The sequence below is a fragment of the Saimiri boliviensis genome, chromosome 2 (genome assembly GCF_048565385.1).
Source record: "Saimiri boliviensis isolate mSaiBol1 chromosome 2, mSaiBol1.pri, whole genome shotgun sequence".
Taxonomy (NCBI): Eukaryota; Metazoa; Chordata; class Mammalia; order Primates; family Cebidae; genus Saimiri; species Saimiri boliviensis.
In genome coordinates, this window is record NC_133450.1 from 191,393,516 (window position 1) to 191,415,677 (window position 22,162).

Consider the following 22,162-nt stretch of genomic DNA (forward strand, 5'->3'; position numbering starts at 1 on the left):
GCCTTCATTCCTCCCCACCTCACAGCAAAGTCCACCTTCTTCACTCCCTCCCTGGAGTGACTCTGCGGCAGGCTGGGCCCCAGGCTCGGGAGCACAGTCCTGGCCTCTTCCCAGCCTTCCCCTGCTGCCTTTGTTCCCCAAGGACAGTCCCTGGTTGCCAAGGCTGCAGGTTGCGAAACTCACCTCCAGCCTCCCTCTAACCAGCTCACCCTGGGTCACGAACAAGCAAGAGGGAGGGACGCTGTCTGCCGTGTCACTGCCTTTGGGACATCTGAAACTGCCTGGGGCAGCCCGGCCCCTCTGAGAGGGACTTCCTGGATGAGGTGGCAAGGCCAGACATCTCCCAATCCCAGTACAATTTATGCGCTTCATTAAATGATTAGCTAGCTTGTCCCTGTTCTCACATCACTCACCTACTGACACCTCTCTGCGCCTGGCACGGAATGTAATCCTGGTAACCAATAGGAACTGATGCAAATCAGAGCCAAACCTCAGGAGCCGCAGGTCAGTGAAGTGAGAGCAAGTCTCCAAGGCCACACCCAGGTCTGGGCTGCCATTTGGGTCCTGGACACACTGCTCAGGGTCCTTTGGGAAGTCACCTTCCTGAGCCTCAGCGACCTCATCTGTGCAATGGGACAGTATCCCCTACAAATAGGGCTAATGTTCATAAAGCATCAGCATAATCACTCCATCCCTGGTTACGACATAATAAAGAGCCTCTAAGGCCTGTCTGTGCAGGTAAGTGCTATGGGATGGCACCTACACAGTAGTACTGGATGTGGTTACTTAGTAAGAAACATACTGGCCAAATGTGGTGGTTCACGCCTGTAATCCCAGCTCTTTGAGAAGCTGAGGCAGGAGGATCCCTTGAGTGCAATAATTTGAGACCAGCCTGGGCAACACAGTGAGACCCCATCTCTAATTATAAGAAGAAAAAATAAAAAAGAAACATCAATCAAATGCAAGACATGGACCCTATCTGGGTTTTGAGGCAAACAAACCACAAGCAAAGAGGCATGTATGAGGAACCAGGGACCTTTTCACATGAATTAGGAATCAGACGACCCAGGAGTTATTATTAATGTGATCCTGGCTTTGTGGTTATGTCAGAAAATGTCCCTCATTTTCGAATTGCATACTGACATGTTGGTGGGGGTGGGAGTGGGGGGTTGAAATGACAGAATGTCCAGAATTTGCTTTAAAACATTTCAGGGAAAAGAGATGAATGAAGCAAGAGGGAAAACTCTTGATAATTGTAGAATCTGGGCAGAGGAAAGTTCATCATATGATTTTTATCTACTTCTGTGCTTGAGATTTTTCCATAATTATGAACAGGAGCTAGATTAGAGCCTTGCTATTGAAAATGCAATTGGCAAACAAGTAGCATCAGTATCACCTGGGAGGAGGGAAGTCACATTTAGCAAGTGAAATACAGGATGTCCACTTAAATTCAAATTGCAGATAAACAACCACTAATTTTTTTAGCATAAGTAGGTCTCATGCAATATTTTACTTACACTAAAAATTTATAAAAATAGATTGACAGTTTCTTGTAAGGCTAAACATGCAGTGACCTTATGACTCAGCAACTGCACTCCTGGGACTTTATGCAGAGAAATGGAGACTTACTTATGTTCACCCCTAAATATGCACACAAAAGTCTGTAACAGCCCCAAACTTGAAACAACCCACTGGCTTTCAGAGAGTGAATGGTTATATAAACTGAGTTCGTCCATACCATAGAATACAAGTCAGCAATGAGAAAGAACACAGAGCCAGACGCGGTGGCTCTCGCCTGTAATCCTGGCACTTTGGGAGGCTGAGGTGGGAGGATCACTCGAGCTTAGGAGTTTGAGACCAGCCTGGGCAACATAATGAGACCTCATCTCTATTAAAAAAAAAAAAAGAGGCCAGGCAAGGTGGTTCATGCCTGTAATCCCAGCTCTTTGGAAGGCTGAGGCGGGCAGATCAACTGAGGTCAGGAGTTCGAGATCAGCCTGACCAACATGGTGAAACCCCATCTCTGCTAAAAATATAAAAATTAGCCAGGCATGGTGGTGTGTACCTGTAGCCCCAGTTACTTGGGAGGCTGGGGCAGGAGAATTGCTTGAACCCAGGAGGTGGAGGTTTCAGTGAGCCGATATCATGCCACTGCACTCCAGCCTGGGCAAAAAAATAAATAAAAAAGAAAGAAGGAACACATGATTGAGGCCAGGTGCAGTGGCTCACACCTGTAATTCCAGCAGTTTGGGAGGTTGGGGCGGATAGATCACTTGAGCCCAGGGGTTCAAGACCAACTTGGGCAACATAGCAAAACCCTACCTCTACATAAAAATTCACAAAAATTAGCTGGGTGTGATGGCATGCACCTGTAGTCCTAGCTATTCAGGAGGCTGATGTAGGAGGATTGCTTGAGCCCAGGAAGTGGAGGCTTCAGAGCTGCAGTGAGATATAATGATGCAACTGCACTCCAGCCTGGGTGACAGAGCCAGACCTTATCTCGAAAAAACAAAAACGAAAAAGAAAGAAAGAAAGAAAGAAAAAAGAAGCGGCCGCGCGCAGTGGCTCATGCCTGTAATCCCAGCACTTTGGGAGGCTGAGGTGGGTGGATCCCAAGGTCAAGAGATTGAGACCATCCTGGCCAACATGGTGAAACCCCATCTCTATAAACAAACAAACAAACACGATCAATACTCAATATATACAACAATCCAGCTAAATTGCGAAAGAATTATACTGAGTGAAAAAAGCCAAGCTGAAAATGTTACATACTATATGATTCTATTTATGTAACATTTCTAAAATGGCAAAGGTATAGAAATGGAGAGCAGGTGAATTGTCATCTGGGGTTAGGGAGGGAGTGGGGGCGGAGGGAACAGATCTTTCTAATGATGGAAAGTTCTGTATCTTGACTGTACTGATGCCAGTATCACAACAGTGATACTGTACCATGTACTGTAGTCTTATGAGATACTACCCCTGGAAGAAACAGGGTAAAGGACACACAGAATCTCACTGTATTATTCCTTATAACTGCTTGTGCATCTCCTATGATGTTAAAATAAAACTTTTAATTAAAAAGGAAAAAGCAAAAAAAAAAAAAAAATTTGTTGTTTATCTGAAAGTCAAATTAACCTGGGCATCCTGTATTTTATCAGGCATCTCTGGGAGCTTATTGGAGATGCAGATTCCCAGGCCCCACTTCAGATCTGCTGCGTCAGAATCTGCGTCGTAACACTAAAGTGGGAGAAGCTCTTAGTTAGTGGCTCCCAAGTATGTTAGTCCCTTTTGCGTTGCTATATAGGAATACCTGAGACTGGGTATTTATAAAGAAAATAGGTTTGTTTGGCTCACAGTTCTGCAGGCGGCACAAGAAGCCTGGCACCAGGATCTGCTTCTGGTGAGGACTGCAGGGAGCTTCCAATCATGCAGACGGTGAAGTGGGGAGCAGGTGTGCCGCATGGCAAGAGAGGAAGGAGGCAGGTGGCGGGGAGGTGTCCCAGACTCTTTAACAATCAGATCTTAGGTGAACTGGTTATCAAGCCATTCATGAGGGAGCTGCCCGCAGGACCCAAACACCTCCCATCAGGCCCCACCTCCAACACTGGGGATCACATTTCAACGGGAGATTTGGAGGGGACAAACCTTCAAACTGTAGCACAGCTCCTGCTGGGCCTGGATTCCTAGAAGTCTGTGATGATAGCAATTAACACGTATCTTTGAGCTATTTATGAGATTTCAAAAAGCCCGCAGGGAATCACATTTTACCTAGAATCAGGCTGTGCAGGACAAGTGGAATTCTTTTTTTGTGTTTTGAGACAGAGTCACTGTTGCTTGGGCTGGAGTGCAGCGGTGTGATCTCTGCTCACTGCAATCTCCGCCTCCCGGGTTCAAGTGATTCCCCTGCCTCAGCCTCAGCCTCCTGTAGCTGAAATTACAGGCGCCCACCACCACGCCAACTAATTTTTTGCATTTTTAGTAGAGACAGGGTTTCACCATGTTGGCCAGGCTGGTCTCAAATTCCTGACCTTGTGATCCACCTACCTTGGCCTCCCAAAGTGGTGGGATTACAGGTATGAGCCATAGCACCTGGCTGACAAGTGAGTTTCAACCCTCCAGTGGCTTCCCACTGGACTCAGGATAGAGTCCAGACTCTTGCTTGGGCTTACGACACCTTCGTAGTCCAGGCCCTACTCCCCAGTCTGACCTCACCTCCTCCTACCACTCTTGCCCTTGTGCTGACAATGCACAGACACATCAAACCCATTCCCACCCAGGGCCTTTGCGTGTTCTATTTGTACTGCCAGTGTGCTCTCCCTCTAGAGCCTCATGTGGCTCTCAGCTCAGAGGTCCCCTTCCTAGGAATGCCCTCCCAGACCATCCTGCCTAAACTAGGTCTCCTCTCCCCACCACGTCACACTCTATCGCGTCACACCCATTTATTTTCTTTAGATCAGTTCTTAGTACCCATTTACACTGAGCAGTTCATGCAAGCTAGAAACAGAGACAGTTCTGAGAGTTTGAGTAATAAAAGTTGGGAAAACCAACTAATTATTGAATTAATTAAGGATGCAGTTTGTTTGGTGGACACAATCTTTTACAAGCATGCAGAGCTTGGAAGAAACGAGTAGCAAAATGGGCCATCTACAGGGGTTCTTCCCATTCTGACCTTTTCAAGTCTTCCTACAAATTCCATTTTGCACTTGTCACTCCCCAGCGTGAAACATCCTCTCTCTCTTTAGAGTCCAGGTCACACACCTCACTGCCAGCATTCAAGGCTCTGGTCCTCTGGCCCCAGTCCACTCCCTCAGGGTACCCCCCTTCTTCTTCAAAGGTGGCTTATTTGTTCTGGCCAGACGGCTGCTCTCTGCATTGCTTCCTGAACATTCCACATACAATTGTATATGGCTTTGCCTGTGCCATTCCCTTTGCCATTTATGCCCTCCCTATTTATTTAGATGAACAACCATTAGATAATTTGTGGAGTCAATAAAAAGTTATGAGCAACAATTAGGCACTCAGCTACGTGAGGAGGTGCTAGCAGAAAAACACAAATGACTCTAATTCAAAATAGGGCATGGTTCTAAGGAAAAAACAGGCTTGGAATATGTCCTAAAAAAGGAGAATGCTGTGGGAATTTGAGGGAAGTAAAAGTGTCTATCCATGAATATAGTAAATATTTCCATTTATTTAGGTCATCTTAAATTTAGTCTTTTATCAATGTTCTGTCATTTTCCTTCTAAGTGTTGCTTGTTTATTCCTGGGTATCTGATCTTCTTTTATTCTACTGCAAATGTTTAATTATATCATCTAAATATTCCCAGTATGTACAAATGTAATTCATTTTTGTGTTCTGATTCTTGTATCCACTACCTTCTAAACACTCTTAGTTTTCTAATAATTTGACTACATGTTCTTTTGGGTTTCTATGTAGACTATCATATATGTAAATAATAGCAGTTTTATTTCTTCCTTTTCCATCTTCACACTTTTAAGTTGTTTTTCTTTTGCTATTTTATTTTTTTCTTTTTTTTGAGATAGAGTCTCGTTCTGTCACCCAGACTGGAGTGCAATGGCACAATCTCGGCTCATGGCAACCTCCATCTCCTGGATTCAAGCGATTCTCCTGCCTCAGCCTCCTGAGTAGCTGGGATTACAGGCATGCACCACCACACCTGGCTAATTATTGTATTTTTAGTAGAGACAGGGTTTCGCCATGTTGGCCAGGCTGGTCTCAAACTGGACCTCAGGTGATCCACCTGCCTTGGCCTCTAAAAGTGCTGGGATTACGGGCATGAACCACTGCACCCAGCCTCTTTTGCTATTTTTCTTTTGTCTTTTCTTTAAGGGAATTTTTTTTTTTTTTTTTTTTTTTGAGACGGAGTTTTGCTCTTGTTACCCAGGCTGGAATGCAATGGCACAATCTCGGCTCACCGCAACCTCCGCCTCCTGGGTTCAGGCAATTCTCCTGCCTCAGCCTCCTGAGTAGCTGGGATTACAGGCATGAGCCACCATGCCCAGCTAATGTTTTGTATTTTTAGTAGAGACGGGGTTTCACTATGGTGACCAGGATGGTCTCGATCTCTTGACCTCGTGATCCACCCGCCTCGGCCTCCCAAAGTGCTGGGATTACAGGCTTGAGCCACCGCGCCCGGCTCTTTAAGGGAAATTTTTATGGCTCAATGTTTAGTAGTTAGAGGACTATCCAGGCTTTCTGTTTCTACTTGAATCAGTATTGACAAGTTTTATATAGATAGATAGATAGATAGATAGATAGATAGATAGATAGATAGATAGATAATTTTGTGTGTGTGAGAAGGAGTTTTGCTCTTGTTACCCAGGCTGGAGTGCAATGGCGCGATCTCGGCTCACCGCAACCTCCGCCTCCTGGGTTCAGGCAATTCTCCTGCCTCAGCCTCCTGAGTAGCTGGGATTACAGGCACGCGCCACCATGCCCAGCTAATTTTTTGCACCTTTAGTAGAGACGGGGTTTCACCAAGTTGACCAGGATGGTCTCGATCTCTTGACCTCGCAATCCACCCGCCTCGGCCTCCCAAAGTGCTGGGATTACAGGCTTGAGCCACCGCACCCGGCCCGACAAGTTATACTTTTCTAGCCTTACTGTATGGGCCATGACCTTTTACCTTATTCCTGATTTTATTTTATTTATTTATTTATTTTGAGACAGGGTCTCATTTTGTCACCTAGGCTGGGGTGCAGTGGCACGTTCATGGCTCATTGCAGCCTCATTCCTGGGCTCAAGGGATCCTCCTGTCTCAGCTTCCTGAGTAGCTGGGACTACAGGCATGCACCACTATGCCTGGTTAATTTTTCTATTTTTTGTAGAGGTGAGATTTCACTACATTGCTGTTCTCGAACTTCTGGACTCAAGAGATTTGCCCACCTTGGCCTCTCAAAGTGCTGGGCGCATAGGTGTAAGCCACCCTGTTGGGCCTGTAGACGCTTCTAACATTTCTCCTTTATGAATGATATTTGCACTATTTAACAAAGAAGTCAAGTTAATAGTATGAATAATGTGACAAACTGACATCATGTGTCCCATGATGTAATGACCTAAAAATGATATACCCATGCAATATTCTTGCCAAAAATACGTAAATGATTCTAATCATGAGGAAACAATTTGGCAGGTCCAAACTTAGAAACATTCTACTGAACTACTGAACTTTACTCCTGAAAAATGCTAATATCATGAAATAAAGAAGACTAAGAGATGACAATTAATGTGTGGTCCTCGTTTGGATTCTAGATCAGAAAAAAAAAAAAGCTATTATAAAGGTCATTATTGGGACAACTGATATAATTTGAATTTGGATTGTATGTTATAATTAGCATTGTATCAATGTTAAATTTCTAGAATGTGGTTATATAAGAGATGATCTTGTTCTGAGAAGATACAGACCGAAGTACAGTATTTGGGGGTAAAGCCTCATCTCTATAACTTTTTCTCTTTTTTTGTTGTTTTGAGATGGAGTTTTACTCTGTCACCAAGGCTGGAGCACAGTGGTGCAATCTCGGCTCACTGCAACCTCTGCCTTCCTGGTTCAAGTAATTCTCCTGCCTCAGTCTCCTGAATAGCTAGGATTACAGGCACCCACTACCACACCTGGCTATTTTTTTGTATTTTTAGTAGAGATAGGGTTTCACCATGTTGGCCAGGCTGGTGTTGAACTCCTGACTTCAAGTGATATGCTCACCTCAGCAGCCTCCAAAAGGGCTGAGATTATAGGCGTGAGCCACTGCACCCAGCTGATAACTTTTTTTTTTTTAAGAGATGTCTTATTCTGTTACCAAGGCTGGAGTGTAGTGGTGCTTTTCAAATTCCTGGGCTCAAGCAGTTCTCCTGCTTCAGCCTCTCAAGGAGCTGGGACTATCATGTTTATTATTATCCTTTTCCACCTATAGCTTGCCTTTCCTTTTGCTATTTTCTTTAAGGGAAATTTTTATTGTTTTTTTTTTTTTTTTTTTTTTTTTTAACAGAGTCTGGCTCTGTTGCCTAGGCTGGAGTGCAGTAGCATGATCTCAGCTCATTGCAACCTCTGTTTCCTGGGTTCAAGTGATTCTCCTGCCTCAGCCTCCCGAGTAGCTGGGATTATAGGTGCCCACCACTACGCCTGGCTAATTTTTGTATTTTTAGCAGAGAGGAGTTTCACCATGTTGTCCAGGCTGGCCTCGAACTCCTGACTTCAGGTGATCCATCCGCCTTAGCCTCCCAAAGTGCTGGGATTATAGGCATGAGCCACCACACCCGGCCTATTGCTCAATTTTTAAAGTACTTAAAGGACTATTCCGTTAAAGTAGTTTAAAGGACTATTCAGGCTTTCTATTTCTACGTGAATCAGTATTGACAAGTTATATATATATATATTTTTTTTGAGATGGAGTTTCGCTCTTGTTACCCAGGCTGGAGTGCAATGGCAAGATCTCGGCTCACCGCAACCTCCGCCTCCTGGGTTCAGGCAATTCTCCTGCCTCAGCCTCCTGAGTAGCTGGGATTACAGGCACGTGCCACCATGCCCAGCTATTTTTTTGTATTTTTAGTAGAGACGGGGTTTCACCATGTTGACCAGGATGGTCTCGATCTCTCGACCTCGTGATCCACCCGCCTCGGCCTCCCAAAGTGCTGGGATTACAGGCTTGAGCCACCGCGCCCGGCCCGACAAGTTATATTTTTTAAGGAGTTTGCCCATATTGCCAATGTTCTCACATTTATTAAGATATGGTTGCTTGTATTAGTGTCTTGTTAGATTTCAAAGTTCTGCTGTGATACCGTCTTTCTCATTCCTGATGCCTTTTGTACCCTTTCTCTTTTATTGTTGACCAGTCTCTGCAGGGTTTGTCTATCACCCTTTCCTAATAACAAACTTTTGGCCCTTTTGATCTTCTCTAATGCATCCTTATATTCTCTTTCATTGATTTCTGCTTTTTATTATCATCTTCCTCAAACTTTCTTTGGGTTTATTCTGCTGCTCTTTGTTTAGCTTTTTTTTTTTTTTTTTTTTTTTTCTTTTTTGAGACAGGGCCTCACCCTGTTGCCCAGGTTGGAGTACAGTGTTGCAATCATGGCTCACAATCGCCCTGGGCTCAGGTGATCCTCTCACCTCAGTCTCCCAAGTAGCTGGGACCACAGGCAAATGCCCCCATGCCCAGCTAATTTTTGTATTTTTTGTACAGATGGGGTTTCACCATGTTGTCCAGCCTGGTCTCAAACTCCTGAGCTTAAGTAATTCTCCGGCCTTTGCCTCCCAAAGTGCTGGGATTACAGGTGTGAGCCACGGTACTTGGCTCTAACTTCTTTCTTTCTTTCTTTCTTTTTTTTAATTGATTTATCTAAGAAACTTTTTTGCTCAGAACCTTCCCTCCCTGGGCAATGGCAAGAGCTTTGGAGACCAGCTCCTGGGGACAGAGGCTCTAACTTCTTAGATGAAATATTTAGTCATTAATTTTTAGCCTTTCTTCTTCTTTTTTTTTTTTAAAGATGGGGTTTCACCATGATGGCCAGGCTGGTCTTGAACGCCTGACCTCAGATGACCCACCACCTTGGCCTCCCAAAGTGCTAGGATTACAGGCGTGAGCTATCGCACCTGGCCTGCCTTTCTTCTTTTCGAACATAAGCATTAGTGCTATAAATTTCCCTTGAAGCACCACTTTCCCTACATCCCATAAGTTTTGTGGCATATTTCATTATATCAGTTCTAAGTATTTTTAAATTTCCATGATTTTGTTTTTGGCCTATAAATTATTTAGAAATACATTTTTAAGTTTCCAAGTGAATGGGAATTTAAGATTTATCTTTTGTTATTGATTTCTAATTCAAATGCATTGTGTTCAGAAAACCTGGTCTGTGAGATTCTAATCTGTATGATCCAAGTCCTCTGGGGGTCTAAGCCTGCTATTTATTGCTTCGACTGACTCTCACTCATGGCGGTGTACATGCTTTGTGATCTTTGTGAACTCATGTTTCCCTAAGTTTAATCTGTGGGGATCCTGTCCACATTGTGAATGCTTTCCATCTGGAGAGGTTTCATGTCAGCTTCTGCTGTGAATCAGTGGTACTCCTCACCCGGGATCCCTCCGGCCCCTTCAGGTGTTCTGCCTTAAGGTAGAGACTCAGGGTTGGCATCCTGAAGAGACTATTAGGTTGATCTATTGAAACTCTTGCTTTTGGGGGGTCAAAACCAGTTGAACATCCACAATTGTATATGGTTCAACCTATCCTAGCAACACCTGCCCTCAGGACGAGCCTGCTCTTCCTGCTTGCTTACTATTTACCTCTCCTTGGTAGTTTTGACTCAATGTTTCTTTCCCTTTTTTGGGTGGGGAAGGTGGCTTTGGAGACTTTCCCAATTTCCTATAATCCCAGTAAAGCATTAACAAATTACATTTTGTTCAGGAGAAAATTAATTTGCGGAATTATTTTATAGAGAAGAGGAGAGGTGTAGGAGTAGCTAGGCCAACTGCTAGAGGCTAAAATTCAAGACAGGTGTATTTTTCCCAGTGAGGAAACCAAGGCTCAAAGAGATGAAATGACTTACCCAAGGTCACAGAGCTAGTAATGGGCAGAGCTAGAACTTCCAGAAACTCAGGCTCTTTCTACTTCCCCTCCATCCTGCCCTGCCTCCAGAGAGCTGTTTGGGCCTGGGGGTGTCCTTACCTGGTGCAGGGGGATGACGAGAAAGGCCCCTCCACCAGCACACTCAGTCACAACTGCAATGAAGTGGGGGTTCACGGCACAGAAGTGGTTGTCGTGAACGCTGCGGGTGATAGGCACGGAGTCGTAGCAGTTCTCCTTGCTGGCCGGTTTGCCAAAGACATGGCGGAACTTGGAGCTCCGGTACTGGGGGTGCCATGACATCTGCAGAAGACAAACGGGACAAAGGGCATGAGGCTCACTGCCCTGATCATGGGACACACGGAGCTCTCATCTTCAGAGGACGTAACAGGGTGCGAGCAGGACGACAGTCCGTTCGACGTGGATGGCAACACTCTATGAAGGGCAACCAAGCGCAAAGACTCTAATTATAGTTAATTCTATAGACCTGGTGAGGTAAGATGGGATGACGTAGAACTACCACTGACCTGCTTGCTGATGTTTCAAGGCTTTTCATCCCGTTAAGTGTGAATACAAAAGGCAGAAAAACCATAGAGAGAATCCACCACAGTGACCCCTATTTGCTGTCTCACCAGACAGCCCAGCACCCTCAGCCCAACTAAGTAGGTACTGATGTGCTCTCTGGAGCCAGCCTGCCTGGGCTTCAGTCTCAGCTCTGTCTCTTATCAACTGATAACAAGGGACTTAGCCTTTGGAGTCTCAGTTTCTCCATCTGTAAAATGAGGTAACAAAAGTATATGCCTCATCTGGCCATGGTGGCTCATGCCAGTAATCCCAGCATTTTGGGAGGCCAAGGCAGGAGGATTGTTTGAGCCCAGGAGTTTGGAACTAGCCTGGGCAACACAGCGAGACCCTGTCTCAAAAAAAAAAAAAAAAGAAAGAAAGAAAAAGAAAGAAAGAGAGATTAGAAAAAGTATCTGCCTCACAGCCTCGTCATAAGGATTAAGTTAGGTGATGTATTTAGACCCCTGGCATGTGGCAGATACTTAATCAACAGTGGCAGTCACAACCACTAGTATCATCCGGGAATCTTCAGCTTGCTTTGCTCCTCGTCCAGCCTTCTATTTATTCACTCAATATTTACTGAACATCACTGTGTGTCTAGGCCCCGTGCCAGGTACCAAGGAGTTTGGGAACAGTAGGCCTGAGCCCAGACATTACAGGGGTGAAGAGGCCTCTGGGTGAGGCTACTAGGAGAATCTGGGCCACTGGGACCCACTCTTCTATGGATAATAATAGAGATTTGCACATGACAGTCAGGGAGGGCTTCTCAGAGGAAGTGACAACTAAGCTGTGACTTAGAGGATGAGTAGGAGTTGGTCATGTAGTCAGGATGAGGGAGAGCAGGGGTAAGGTGTCTTAGGCAGATGGAACAGTTTGGGGGAACCATATGTGGTTTAGTAAGATTATCAAGGAAAAAATAAGAAAAAAAAAACCTCTCTCTCTCTCTCTCTCTCTCTCTCTCTCACACACACACACACACACACACACGTAAATTGGTTTATGTGAGTGAAGAGAATACAAGCCAGAGGGGCAAGGAAAGCTAGATCATGAGTGGCCTGTGAGAGGGTCTAGGCCCCTTTCATGCCCAAAACCATGCCCATAATACCATGGGGCCTCCTCTTGGCCAGAGGGACCCTTCTGAATACCAAGCCCTCACCACCTTACCCCTACCTCATGTCACCATTTACTTATTATTATTTTTGAGGAAGGCTCTTGCTTTGTCACCCAGGCCAGAGTGCAATGGCGTGACTGCAGTTCACTGCAGCCTGAAACTCCTGACCTCAAGAATCCTCCTGCCTCAGCCTCCCAAGTAGCTAGGACTACAGGTGTATGCCATCACGCCTGGCTAATTAAAAAGAATTTTTTTCTTTAGGACAGAGTCTTGCCATGTTGCCCAGGTTTGGGTCTGAGCTTCCTAGTGACCAGTTCAACAAGGAAAACAGAATCAGAAAAGGATTTAATTGGTGTCTGTAAGATAAAAGCCACCTGTTGCTAAGGAGCAGCACTTCTTTTCTCTATAGTGAGTTTTGAGAGAAATGGGTAGTGGGGGGTCCCCTTGGAAAGGAACAGCAAGCACAGATGATCTCCCTAGGATCTTGGCAACTAGGTGGCAGTGGAGGAGCCATCTTGGGCCTGGGCTGGGGGTGGGAAAGTAGGGAGCAAATCAGCAAGCTCCGCTCCAGGTCCCCGCTGCCTCCCTCACCGCCCCCCTCCCTGCCTCACCTTGAGCAGCTGCTGGGGGTGGCGGGAGTGCACCTGTCTGCAGCAGCTGGTGATGCTCACCAGATATCCCACTGCTCCCCTCATGTCCAGGTTCCTTGCAGTCAGGCAGCCATAGTACACATCGCTGCCTCCCATGTTCCATCAGCCAGTGGGTCGGTCATGGGAGGCAGCGATGTGTACTATGACCTGCCTGTGACCCTCTAGGACTCTCGTCCTTGGCTGAAGGGATGAGAAGCGTGCATGTTTCAGATGCTACAGCTGCAAGGTGGTGGGTCCCTCAGGAACCACATGGAGCAGAGCATTTTCCTCTACCGACATACAGTGCAACAGAGAAATACACTTGTAGAGTGAACCGTGAGATAAGGGGTTATTTGTCATGGAGCACAGCGACCTGTCCCGACTCATACAGCCTATGTAAGTCCAGCCCATGGAGGTGGTGGGTGGCTGCCTATGCTTGGTGTGGCCACAGAGAAGGAAGCAGGACCCAGATCTTCTCAGGAACCTGGACTCTGAGGGCAGTGGGGAGCTACTGGAGAAATTAAAGCAGGTGAGAGGCCAGTCTTGTGGCTCATGCTTGTAATCCCAGCACTTTGGGAGGCTGAGGCAGGTGGATCACTTGAGGCCAGGAGTTTGAGACCAGCCCGGCCAACATGGTGAAACCCTGTCTCTACTGAAAATACAAAAATTAGCCAGGTGTGCTGGCACATGCCTGTAGTCCCAGCAATTCTGGAGGTTGAGGCAGGAGAATAGCTTGAATCCAGGAGGCGGAGGTTGCAGTGAGCTGAGATTGTACCACAGCACTCCAGCCTGCATGACAGAGTGATACTCTGTCTCAAAAATAATTAATAATAGGCCGGGTGCGGTGGCTCAAGCCTGTAATCCCAGCACTTTGGGAGGCTGAGGCAGGCGGATCACAAGGTCAAGAGATCGAGACCATCCTGGTCAACATGGTGAAACCCCGTCTCTACTAAAAATACAAACAATTAGCTGGGCATGGTGGCGCGTGCCTGTAATCCCAGCCACACAGGAGGCTGAGGCAGGAGAATTGCCTGAACCCAGGAGGCGGAGGCTGTGGTGAGCCGAGATCGCGCCATTGCACTCCAGCCTGGGTAACAAGAGCGAAACTCCGTCTCAAAAATAAATAAATAAATAAATAAATAAATAATTTATAATAATAATTATAATAAATAAAGTGGAGAAGATAGAGGACCAGATTTAATTTTCAGATTTTCCTCTGACTACTGAGCATAGGAAAGGTGAGAGCAGGTGAGAGGCAGTGGCCACCTGGGCTGAAGTAGGGCAGTGAAGTGGGCGGGATGGTGGGGAGAGGATGTTACTGAAATACCAGAGAGGTGGGATCAACCAAATGTGGTGCCCAAGTGCATGCGGTGGGCCGGGGGTAGTCACTTAAGTCTACACGACCTCACATTAACAACAGCCCTGGCCCCCTCTGGACCCTCCAAGTTCTCTCCCTTCACAGCCTGCCTGTGTACCTGTAGGGGGTCCCTGGGGTCTGGCCTAACTTCTGAGAGCCACCCCCGATCCAGGAGGAGTTAGGAGGCCGTAAGAGGCCTGGACAACACCTCCCCTGGAGCTCACAGTCACTTCTGTGGCAGTAAGAAGTCACCATTTTTGAGTGCTTATAAGCTGCCAGGTGCCATTCCAAGTGCTTTCCATGCAGCAGGAATAGAGCAAGTGGGTGCTACCTTGCTCCCCGGTTCAGATGCAGGTGTTGAGGCCAGTAACCAGGTCACACAGCTAGTGAACAGCAGGCCTGGGGGCTGAACTCAGCTGTCTCAAGCCTGCAGCTTTTGAGCCTGCAGCTCCAGGTTCTCACAGACAATATCCATCATGACATCTTTCACACCCACCACAGCCCTGGATCTCAGCTCCGCCCCTAAGACAAACTGTCATGATCGTGATCATCCCCACTCTACAAAGAAGGAAAATGAGGCCCAGGAAGCTAGCTGGACCCCTCTGGTCAGTCTCCCCATTTCCCCATGGAAGAAGCCAGCCGACAGCAAAGGAGCTGAATATCAGTGCCCTTCGGTCTGCCCCCCAATCCTCTCCCCACCCTAACTCTTATTTGTACTACTAAGATTCTTCCAGACCTGCTGTCACAAAGGGAAACTGTACATGTTGGGTATGGGGAAGCCGTTAGCAGGCCCAGCTACCTCTCCCTTTGTGTGTGGTATGGAAATGTACGTGTATATGCATGGGTGAAGCTTGTGCACAGGTGTTGGCTCGTGTGTACACTGTGTGCACAAGAACTGCACTCATCAGGATGTTCATGAGTGCCTGTGTCGTCTTGTGGGTATGCATCCATCTGGATGTTTAACTGAGGCTGTGTATATACAGGTGCATGAGCGCATGCGTGTATCAGCACACACATGACTTTAATGAGCAATTCGGAGAACAGGAGTTTCATTTTCCCTACAAGCATGCACTTGCCCACAAGTGAGTACTGTAGCAGGCCCTTTGCCCACAGGCTGGGCCGGAACAGTCAATTCATGCCAGGTCTGTCCCAGGCCACTTGTCCTATCCTGCCCCATCCCAGCTGGCTGGGCCCACATCAAAGCCGCAGCAGGCCACCTCAGGTGTGGCACGCTGGGACAACATGCTTGGGCACAAAGCAGGAGGTGGCATGCATTCTACTGCTGCAATCCCATGCAGACTTGGTGAGCCTGATGCTGTGAGATTAGGCTCCAGGGAATTCCCCACTCCCAAAAAGGATTTAGTCATCTCTGGGCTTTGTATTACACCTAGTTTATTTCTTTTTTTTTTTCCTTTGAGAAGGAGTCTGGCTCTGTTGCCCAGGCTGAAGTGCAGTGGTGCCATCTCGGCTCACTGCAACCTCTGCCTTCCGGGTTCAAGCAATTATCCTGTCTCAGCCTCTAAGTAGCTGGGATTACGGGTGCGTGCCACTGCGCCCAGCTAATTTTTGTATTTTTAGTAGAGACAGGGTTTTAAGTTGCCCAGGCTGGTCTCTAATTCCTGACCTCAGGTGATCTGCCCACCTTGGCCTCCCAAAGTGCTTAGATGACAGGTGTGAGCCATTGCCCCCAGCCTTGAGTTTATTTCTTAATGCCTGACAGTGCCTCATAACTCTCCTGCAAGGTAGCTAGGGATTATTTTTCCCATTTGATGATGGGAAAACTGAGGTACAAGGGAAGTGACTAGACTGAAATCACATTATGATGAGCAGTGCAGGTGGGAAGGAGTTCCAGGTCTGGTTCAGAGACCCCTCCTCCTGCTATGCAATGTGTTCCTCTCTGGCATACACGTAGGGTGTGTGTGTGTGTGTGTGTGTGTGTGTGTGTGTGTGTGTGTGTGTGAAAGAGAAAGAGAGAGAGAGAGAGAGTTTCCTGCCTGTTCCAAAGGATCCTCTCCCTTGCCCAGCCCTAAACTCATTGCAGGACAAGGGTTAGCTGCAGGGTAGCTGAAACTGAACCCAAACTGGGTGTGGCACAAACCACCATAATAGATTATTCATTAATTATACTGTCTGTGGCTTTAAAGAAAGAATGAAATGACCTGATTTGCTCTTTGAACGGAATGGGTAGGCATTGCTGGCTACCAGTGCCCCTTTGTAAATTTGTGGTTTCACATCTAATATTTGAAGTTTTATCTTTTTCTTTCTTAAGACTTGACTTGTGGGCACAGTGAGCTGCCCGCTGTAAGTGCCTGGTGAGAGGGTCTGAACCACCACACTTATGTCACAGCCAGTTAGGGAAGATTAGAACCACAAGTTACCCAGTTGTTTCAAAAGATGAAAAGTGACTGCTGTGAACCAGGATAAAGAACACTCTATGTGAAGGTGCTCTACACAGGCTGGGAATTAGCACAATACACACCGAATTATGGGTGAGTCCCTCACCTGGACTCCAATCCCTGACCCACTCTAATCCATCACAGCTTATCTTGATCCTGGCCTTGGCTCCAAACTTGCTGGGAAAGCTCCTTTCTAAGTCATCCAGAATCCTTACGGGGTCTCTGATCCACCCATTGGGGGTGGGATATCTGGCTCTGAAGTCAAAGCCCACGGAGGGTAAGGCCACCCTGCCTCTGTGTAACCAGCCATTTCCAGACCACTTTCCTTTCTCACCAGGCAGGAAGAAAAATACACAAGGCTCAGCTACTTCTCTGCAAGAGTTTTCTTCACAACCAGCCTCTGTGAATCTGAGGCCTGGCCCTGGGTTAACCCACTACCTCTTGGCACAAGGTGTCTTCAGTTTTGCTTTGCACCGGCCAGCAACAGGGTCTGAAGTGATCCAGTGGGATCCAGGGTGCTAGGGCCTAGGGGTCTCACCCCACAGGGGAAGTTTTCCTCCTCCTTCTAAGCAAGAAGGGTCTGCTGTCCACAGAAGTAGGGTAACTAACTGTCCTGGTTTGCCTTGGATTGTGAAGGAGTTCCAGGGATGCGGGACTTTTAGTGCTAAACTGGGGGAAGGTTAGGCAAACAGGGATAAATTGGTCACTCTCCCACTGCCACCACCAAGGTCTGTATCTAACAATTTTTTTTTTTTTTTTTTGAGATAGGTTCTCACTTTGCTGCCCAGGCTGGAGTGTGAGGCGTGATGACAGCTCACTGCAGCCTCAACCTGCTGGGCTCGAGTGATCCTCACACCTCAGCATTCTGAATAGCTAAGACCAAGCATGTGCCACCATGCTTGGCTAATTTTTTTTTGTAAAGACAGGGTTTCACTCTGTTGCCCAGGCTGGTCTTGAACACTTGGCCTCAGGTGATCCTCACACCTCAGCCTCTCGAAGTGCTGGGATTACAGGTGTGAGCCACTGCTAGAGAATAGAAATTTCAAAGCAGAATAATCCAGGAAGCTCTATAAAGAGAGGTGAAGAGGATTTCATTCAGTCTCCAATCTTCAACCAATATTGGCTTGGTGTTTATTCTGCGCCAAGCAGAGTCAGGAGCAGGGCTCGGAGGGGTCGGAGATGAATAATTCAGTCACTGCTCTTCACATATTCACACCTCTCAGGGAAATGGCTAAGAGCAGGAAGAGATGAGATGGTGTGACCTTGAGGGAATGCTAACATTCAGGGCAGTGGCTTGCAACTTTGCACATTAGAATCACTTAAGTCAGATTACTGGGTGGGGGACCCAGATGCCAGCAGTGCTTAAGCTTCCTATCCTATCCCAGTGCATGTTGGGAGCAAAGATCACAGAAACACCTAATGGATGTGATGCAGTGGTTCTCAAAGTGTAGTTCCCCATTAACCATATCACCAGGGAACTTTTTAGAGTTGCAAATTCTCAAGCTTCTCTTCCCAGACCTACTGAATCAAGCATTCTGGGGGCGGGGCTCACCACTCTTCTTTAACCAGCCCGAAGGTGACTGACGCATAACCAAGTTTGAGACTCACTGGTGTAACAGATTGGTTGGGTTGGCAACACCTGAACCCAATGACCAATCTCAGCGTCACTAAGAGATAACCAGACATTATGTGCTGCTAATATGAAGCAATAGGAAACACTACTTATAAAGTGGCCTTGACAAGAAATGAAACCCAACATTGACCGAGTCTTTGGATGTAACTATGCACACGGGGTATGGAGAAATGTGTTCAACAGCTACCTGGATACAATCAGGAAAAAACACAGGAAATGCTACATGCTAAATTTTCTGGTTTCTCACATTAACTCAAAATGCATCAAAGACCTAAATGTAAGAGCTAAAACTATAAAAACCTTAGAAGAAGGCTGGGTGCGGTGGCACATTCCTGTATTCCCAACACTTTGGGAGGCTAAGGCGGGAGGATCATGAGGTCAGGAGTTCAGGACCAGTCTGACCAATACGGTGAAACCCCATCTGTACTAGAAATACAAAAATTAGCTGGGCATAGTGGCACGTGCCTGTAATCCCAGCTACTTAGGAGGCTGATGCAGGAGAATTGCTTGAACCTGGGAGGCAGAGGTTTCAGTGACCCAAGATCGCACCATTGCACTCTAGCCTGGGCTACAGAGTGAGACTCCATCTCAAAAAAAAAAAAAAAAACTTAGAAGAAAACAAAGGGCAAAATCTTCACAACATTGGGCTTGGCAGTGATTCCTTGGTTATGACACCAGAAACAGACAACAACAACAAAATACACAAATTGTACTCATGGAAATTAAAAACTTGTGTGCATTTAAGGATACTATAAACAGAGTGAAAAGGCAACATACAGAATGAGAGAAAATATTTGCAAATCTATCTGATAACGTGTTAATATTGAGGATATATAAAGAACGCCTACAACTCAACAACAAGCAAGCAAAGAATTCGATTTGAAACAATCTGATTTAGTGCACTGTTGGTGGGAATGAAAAATGGTGCCATTGCTATGAAAAATAGTACAGCAGTTCATCAAAAATTTAACAGTAGAACGATCATATGATTCAGCAACTCCACTTCTGGAATATGCAGGCTTAAAGAAATGAAAGCAGGGTCTGGAAGGGATATTTGCACACTCATGTTCATAGCAGCATTATTCACAATAGTTGAAATGTGGAATCAACACAAGTGTCCATCCACAGATGAACGGATCAGTGAAATGTGGTATATTCATACCATGGAATATTATTCAACCTTCAAAAGGAAGAAAATTCTACTTTGGGAGGATGAGGTAGATCGCTTGGGTTCAGGAGTTCAAGACCAGCCTGGGGGACACAGCAAGATCTCATGTCTACCAGAAATTTAAAAAAAAAAAAATTTGCTGGGCATGGTGGCACACACCTGTAGTCCCAGCTACTCGAGAGGTTGAGGTGGGAGGATCACTGGATCTCAGGAGTTAGAGGCTGCAGTAAGCTATGATCACGCCACTGCACTCCAGTCTGGGCACCTGACAATATTAAAGAATTGTTGTCATCAGTGTGATAATAATATTGTGCTTATATTACACAAGAGTCTTTATCTTTTAGAGACATATGCCTAATATCCACAGATGAAATGATATAACATCCAGGATTTATTTTAAAATACCTTGGGGTTGTTGAACAGAGGAGGAGAAAATGAGAGAGTAGAGATGAACCAGGCTGCTGATGGCCACTGAGGGTGGGTCAGGGTACATGAGGACTCACTGGAATCTTCTCTTTAATTTTGTATGTGTCTTTAAATTTCCTTTGTACAAGATTTATGCAAAAAAGAAGCAGGAGAGCACAGAGGTGGCCCACGCTCTGGAGCTTGACTGTCAGGGTTCGAATCTTGTCTCTGAACAGCCCTGTGCAACACAGAACCTCTAGTCCCACAAGACTTCTAAAGTTAAAATCAAATAAAGTGTAAAATCCAGCTCCTTAGTCACACTAGCAACATTTCAAGAGCTCCAAAGCCATATGTGCTTAATATTCACAGATGAAGCCATATAAGTGTAATTATAGAGCACACCCATCACTGAACAAAGTTCTGTTGGACAGTGCCGCTCTAACATTTCCTATCTGCCACTCTGGGCAAGTTAATGTGTCTATTTCCTCACCAGGAGAATCGGGCGCTACAAGTACAAATAATAGGTAACACCTATATTGCTGACTAGGTGTTTAGTATATTCTACGTACTAACTCAACCCTCACGCAAATACTATCATCACCCCATTTTTAAGATGAGGAAACAGGGCACAGAGAAGTTATGTAACTTGCCTAAGATCACACAGCTAGTTAGTGGCTGGGCTGGAATCCAGGCCAGGCTGTTCAGTCGCAGGTCCACACTCTCTCGCAGGGGTGCCTGGACACTTACACGAGGTGATACACACAGCATGTGGAGTCACACTTGGTGCATACTTTGTGTTCAACAGACGTTGGCGAGTAAGATTTTTGTGGTCCTAATGTGTACAGGACACTGAGCTGTGATTTAACACACATGACCGGGTATATGCTGGGGGCCCAACATTTTGGGGATCTAAATAAAAATCCCAAACCAGAAAGCATAAAGCAGACTGCCAGGGTCTGAGTGGCTCATGAGAGTTCCAACCCCTGGCGCTCACCATAATGATGGGGAACAGACATACACATGCAGAAGGCTAGCTGACAATCCCTGCTGGATGAGAAGAATCCAAGAGAGTGCATTTGTGCTTCTCTGGGCTGGGCATTCCCAGGGCCCCGCCCTGCCCTGGTGCTGAGGGGCCTGGGATGGGGTGGAGGAGCAGGGGAAGAAACCCTTTGCTTCTCTATCAGCACAGCCCAGGCAGGCAAGCAGGAGCACAGCCATGCAGGGACCCTCACGAGTGAGGGTTGTTGGGGCTCAACCATCAACAAGAGAGGCAGAAGCGGTCTGCAGCCGGCAAACACAAACAGCCCTGTCCTCAGGTCTCTGCCTTCCCCGCCCCTGCGCTGCCCATCATTCTGGTCCAGCACAGATGCCTCCCTGCAGGCCCACAGGAAGTACAGATTGAGTCAGAGAGCGAGCCAAGACAAGGCCTCTTTCTTCCTGATGAGATTAGGCCTGTGGGAGTGCCTCCTCCCTACATCTGACACTGCCCAGAGCCACCGTCCCTGGACTGGCCTCCTCCTCCTGCCCTGCCTCCTCCCCAACCAGCCCTGCCCCCAACAGCCCCCACCTGCTCTCTACTCCTCTCCCAGGCCATGCCAAGGCCTGAGCAGCCTTCTCTCTTGGGGATTCAGGCCTGGAGTATTCCAGCCCCAACTCTGGCCCTGCCCTTTCCCTCGAAACCCACCCCAGGTCCCCTCCGTCCTCGGGATGAAGTCCTCTGCTGGACTTGGGTTTTGAGGTCTCTACATTCCCCCTGAGTCCCTGATCTCCTTCTCAGCTCCACAGACCTGTTCTCTAAGCTGAACTGGTCTGTCTGCTTTCCCCTCAGAGCATCACGTTTTTCAAAAGAGAAGGGGAGAAGCAAAAAGAAAATAAAGAAGCATCGTTTTCCTAGATAATCCGTCTTTGCTCACACCCCTTCCCTCCACCTAGAACTAAGCCAGCCCAGGTAAGTCGCTGGGTGGCACTTAGCCGGGCTCTTAGGATGCCCCTTCCTCTCACCCCACCTTCCGGGCCCAGCTCCCACAGAACCACCTCCAGGGAGCCTCCCTGCCTCCCAGACTGAGCAGCCTCTCCATCCCCTGTGGTCCCATCCTGACATTTGGGGAGGTAGCCAAGGGCAGGTAAAAAGAAGGCACCAGCTTCAAGCCCTGGACCCCTGTTTGTCTCTGTACCGTAGCATTAGAGCAGGCGTCCCCAAACTTTTTACCCAGGGGGCCAGTTCACTGTCCCTCAGACCGTTGGAGGGCCGCCACATGCTGTGCTCCTCTCACTGACCACCAATGAAAGAGGTGCCCCTTCCTCAAGTGCGGCGGGGGGGCCGGAT

At 47.0% G+C, this 22,162-nt stretch overlaps 1 protein-coding gene across 4 annotated transcripts in view; it reads right to left on the minus strand.

The window, feature by feature from the left end:
• The window catches only part of CORO2A (coronin 2A), a 72,572-nt gene that overhangs the window by 25,148 nt on the left and 25,262 nt on the right, over nt 1–22,162 (minus strand). For all 4 annotated transcript variants that reach the window (XM_074395089.1, XM_074395091.1, XM_003940074.4 and 1 more), the window contains exon 2: nt 10,676–10,876. In XM_074395089.1, the coding sequence (XP_074251190.1) occupies nt 10,676–10,876 (201 nt within the window). The remainder of the gene's footprint in view (nt 1–10,675; nt 10,877–22,162) is intronic.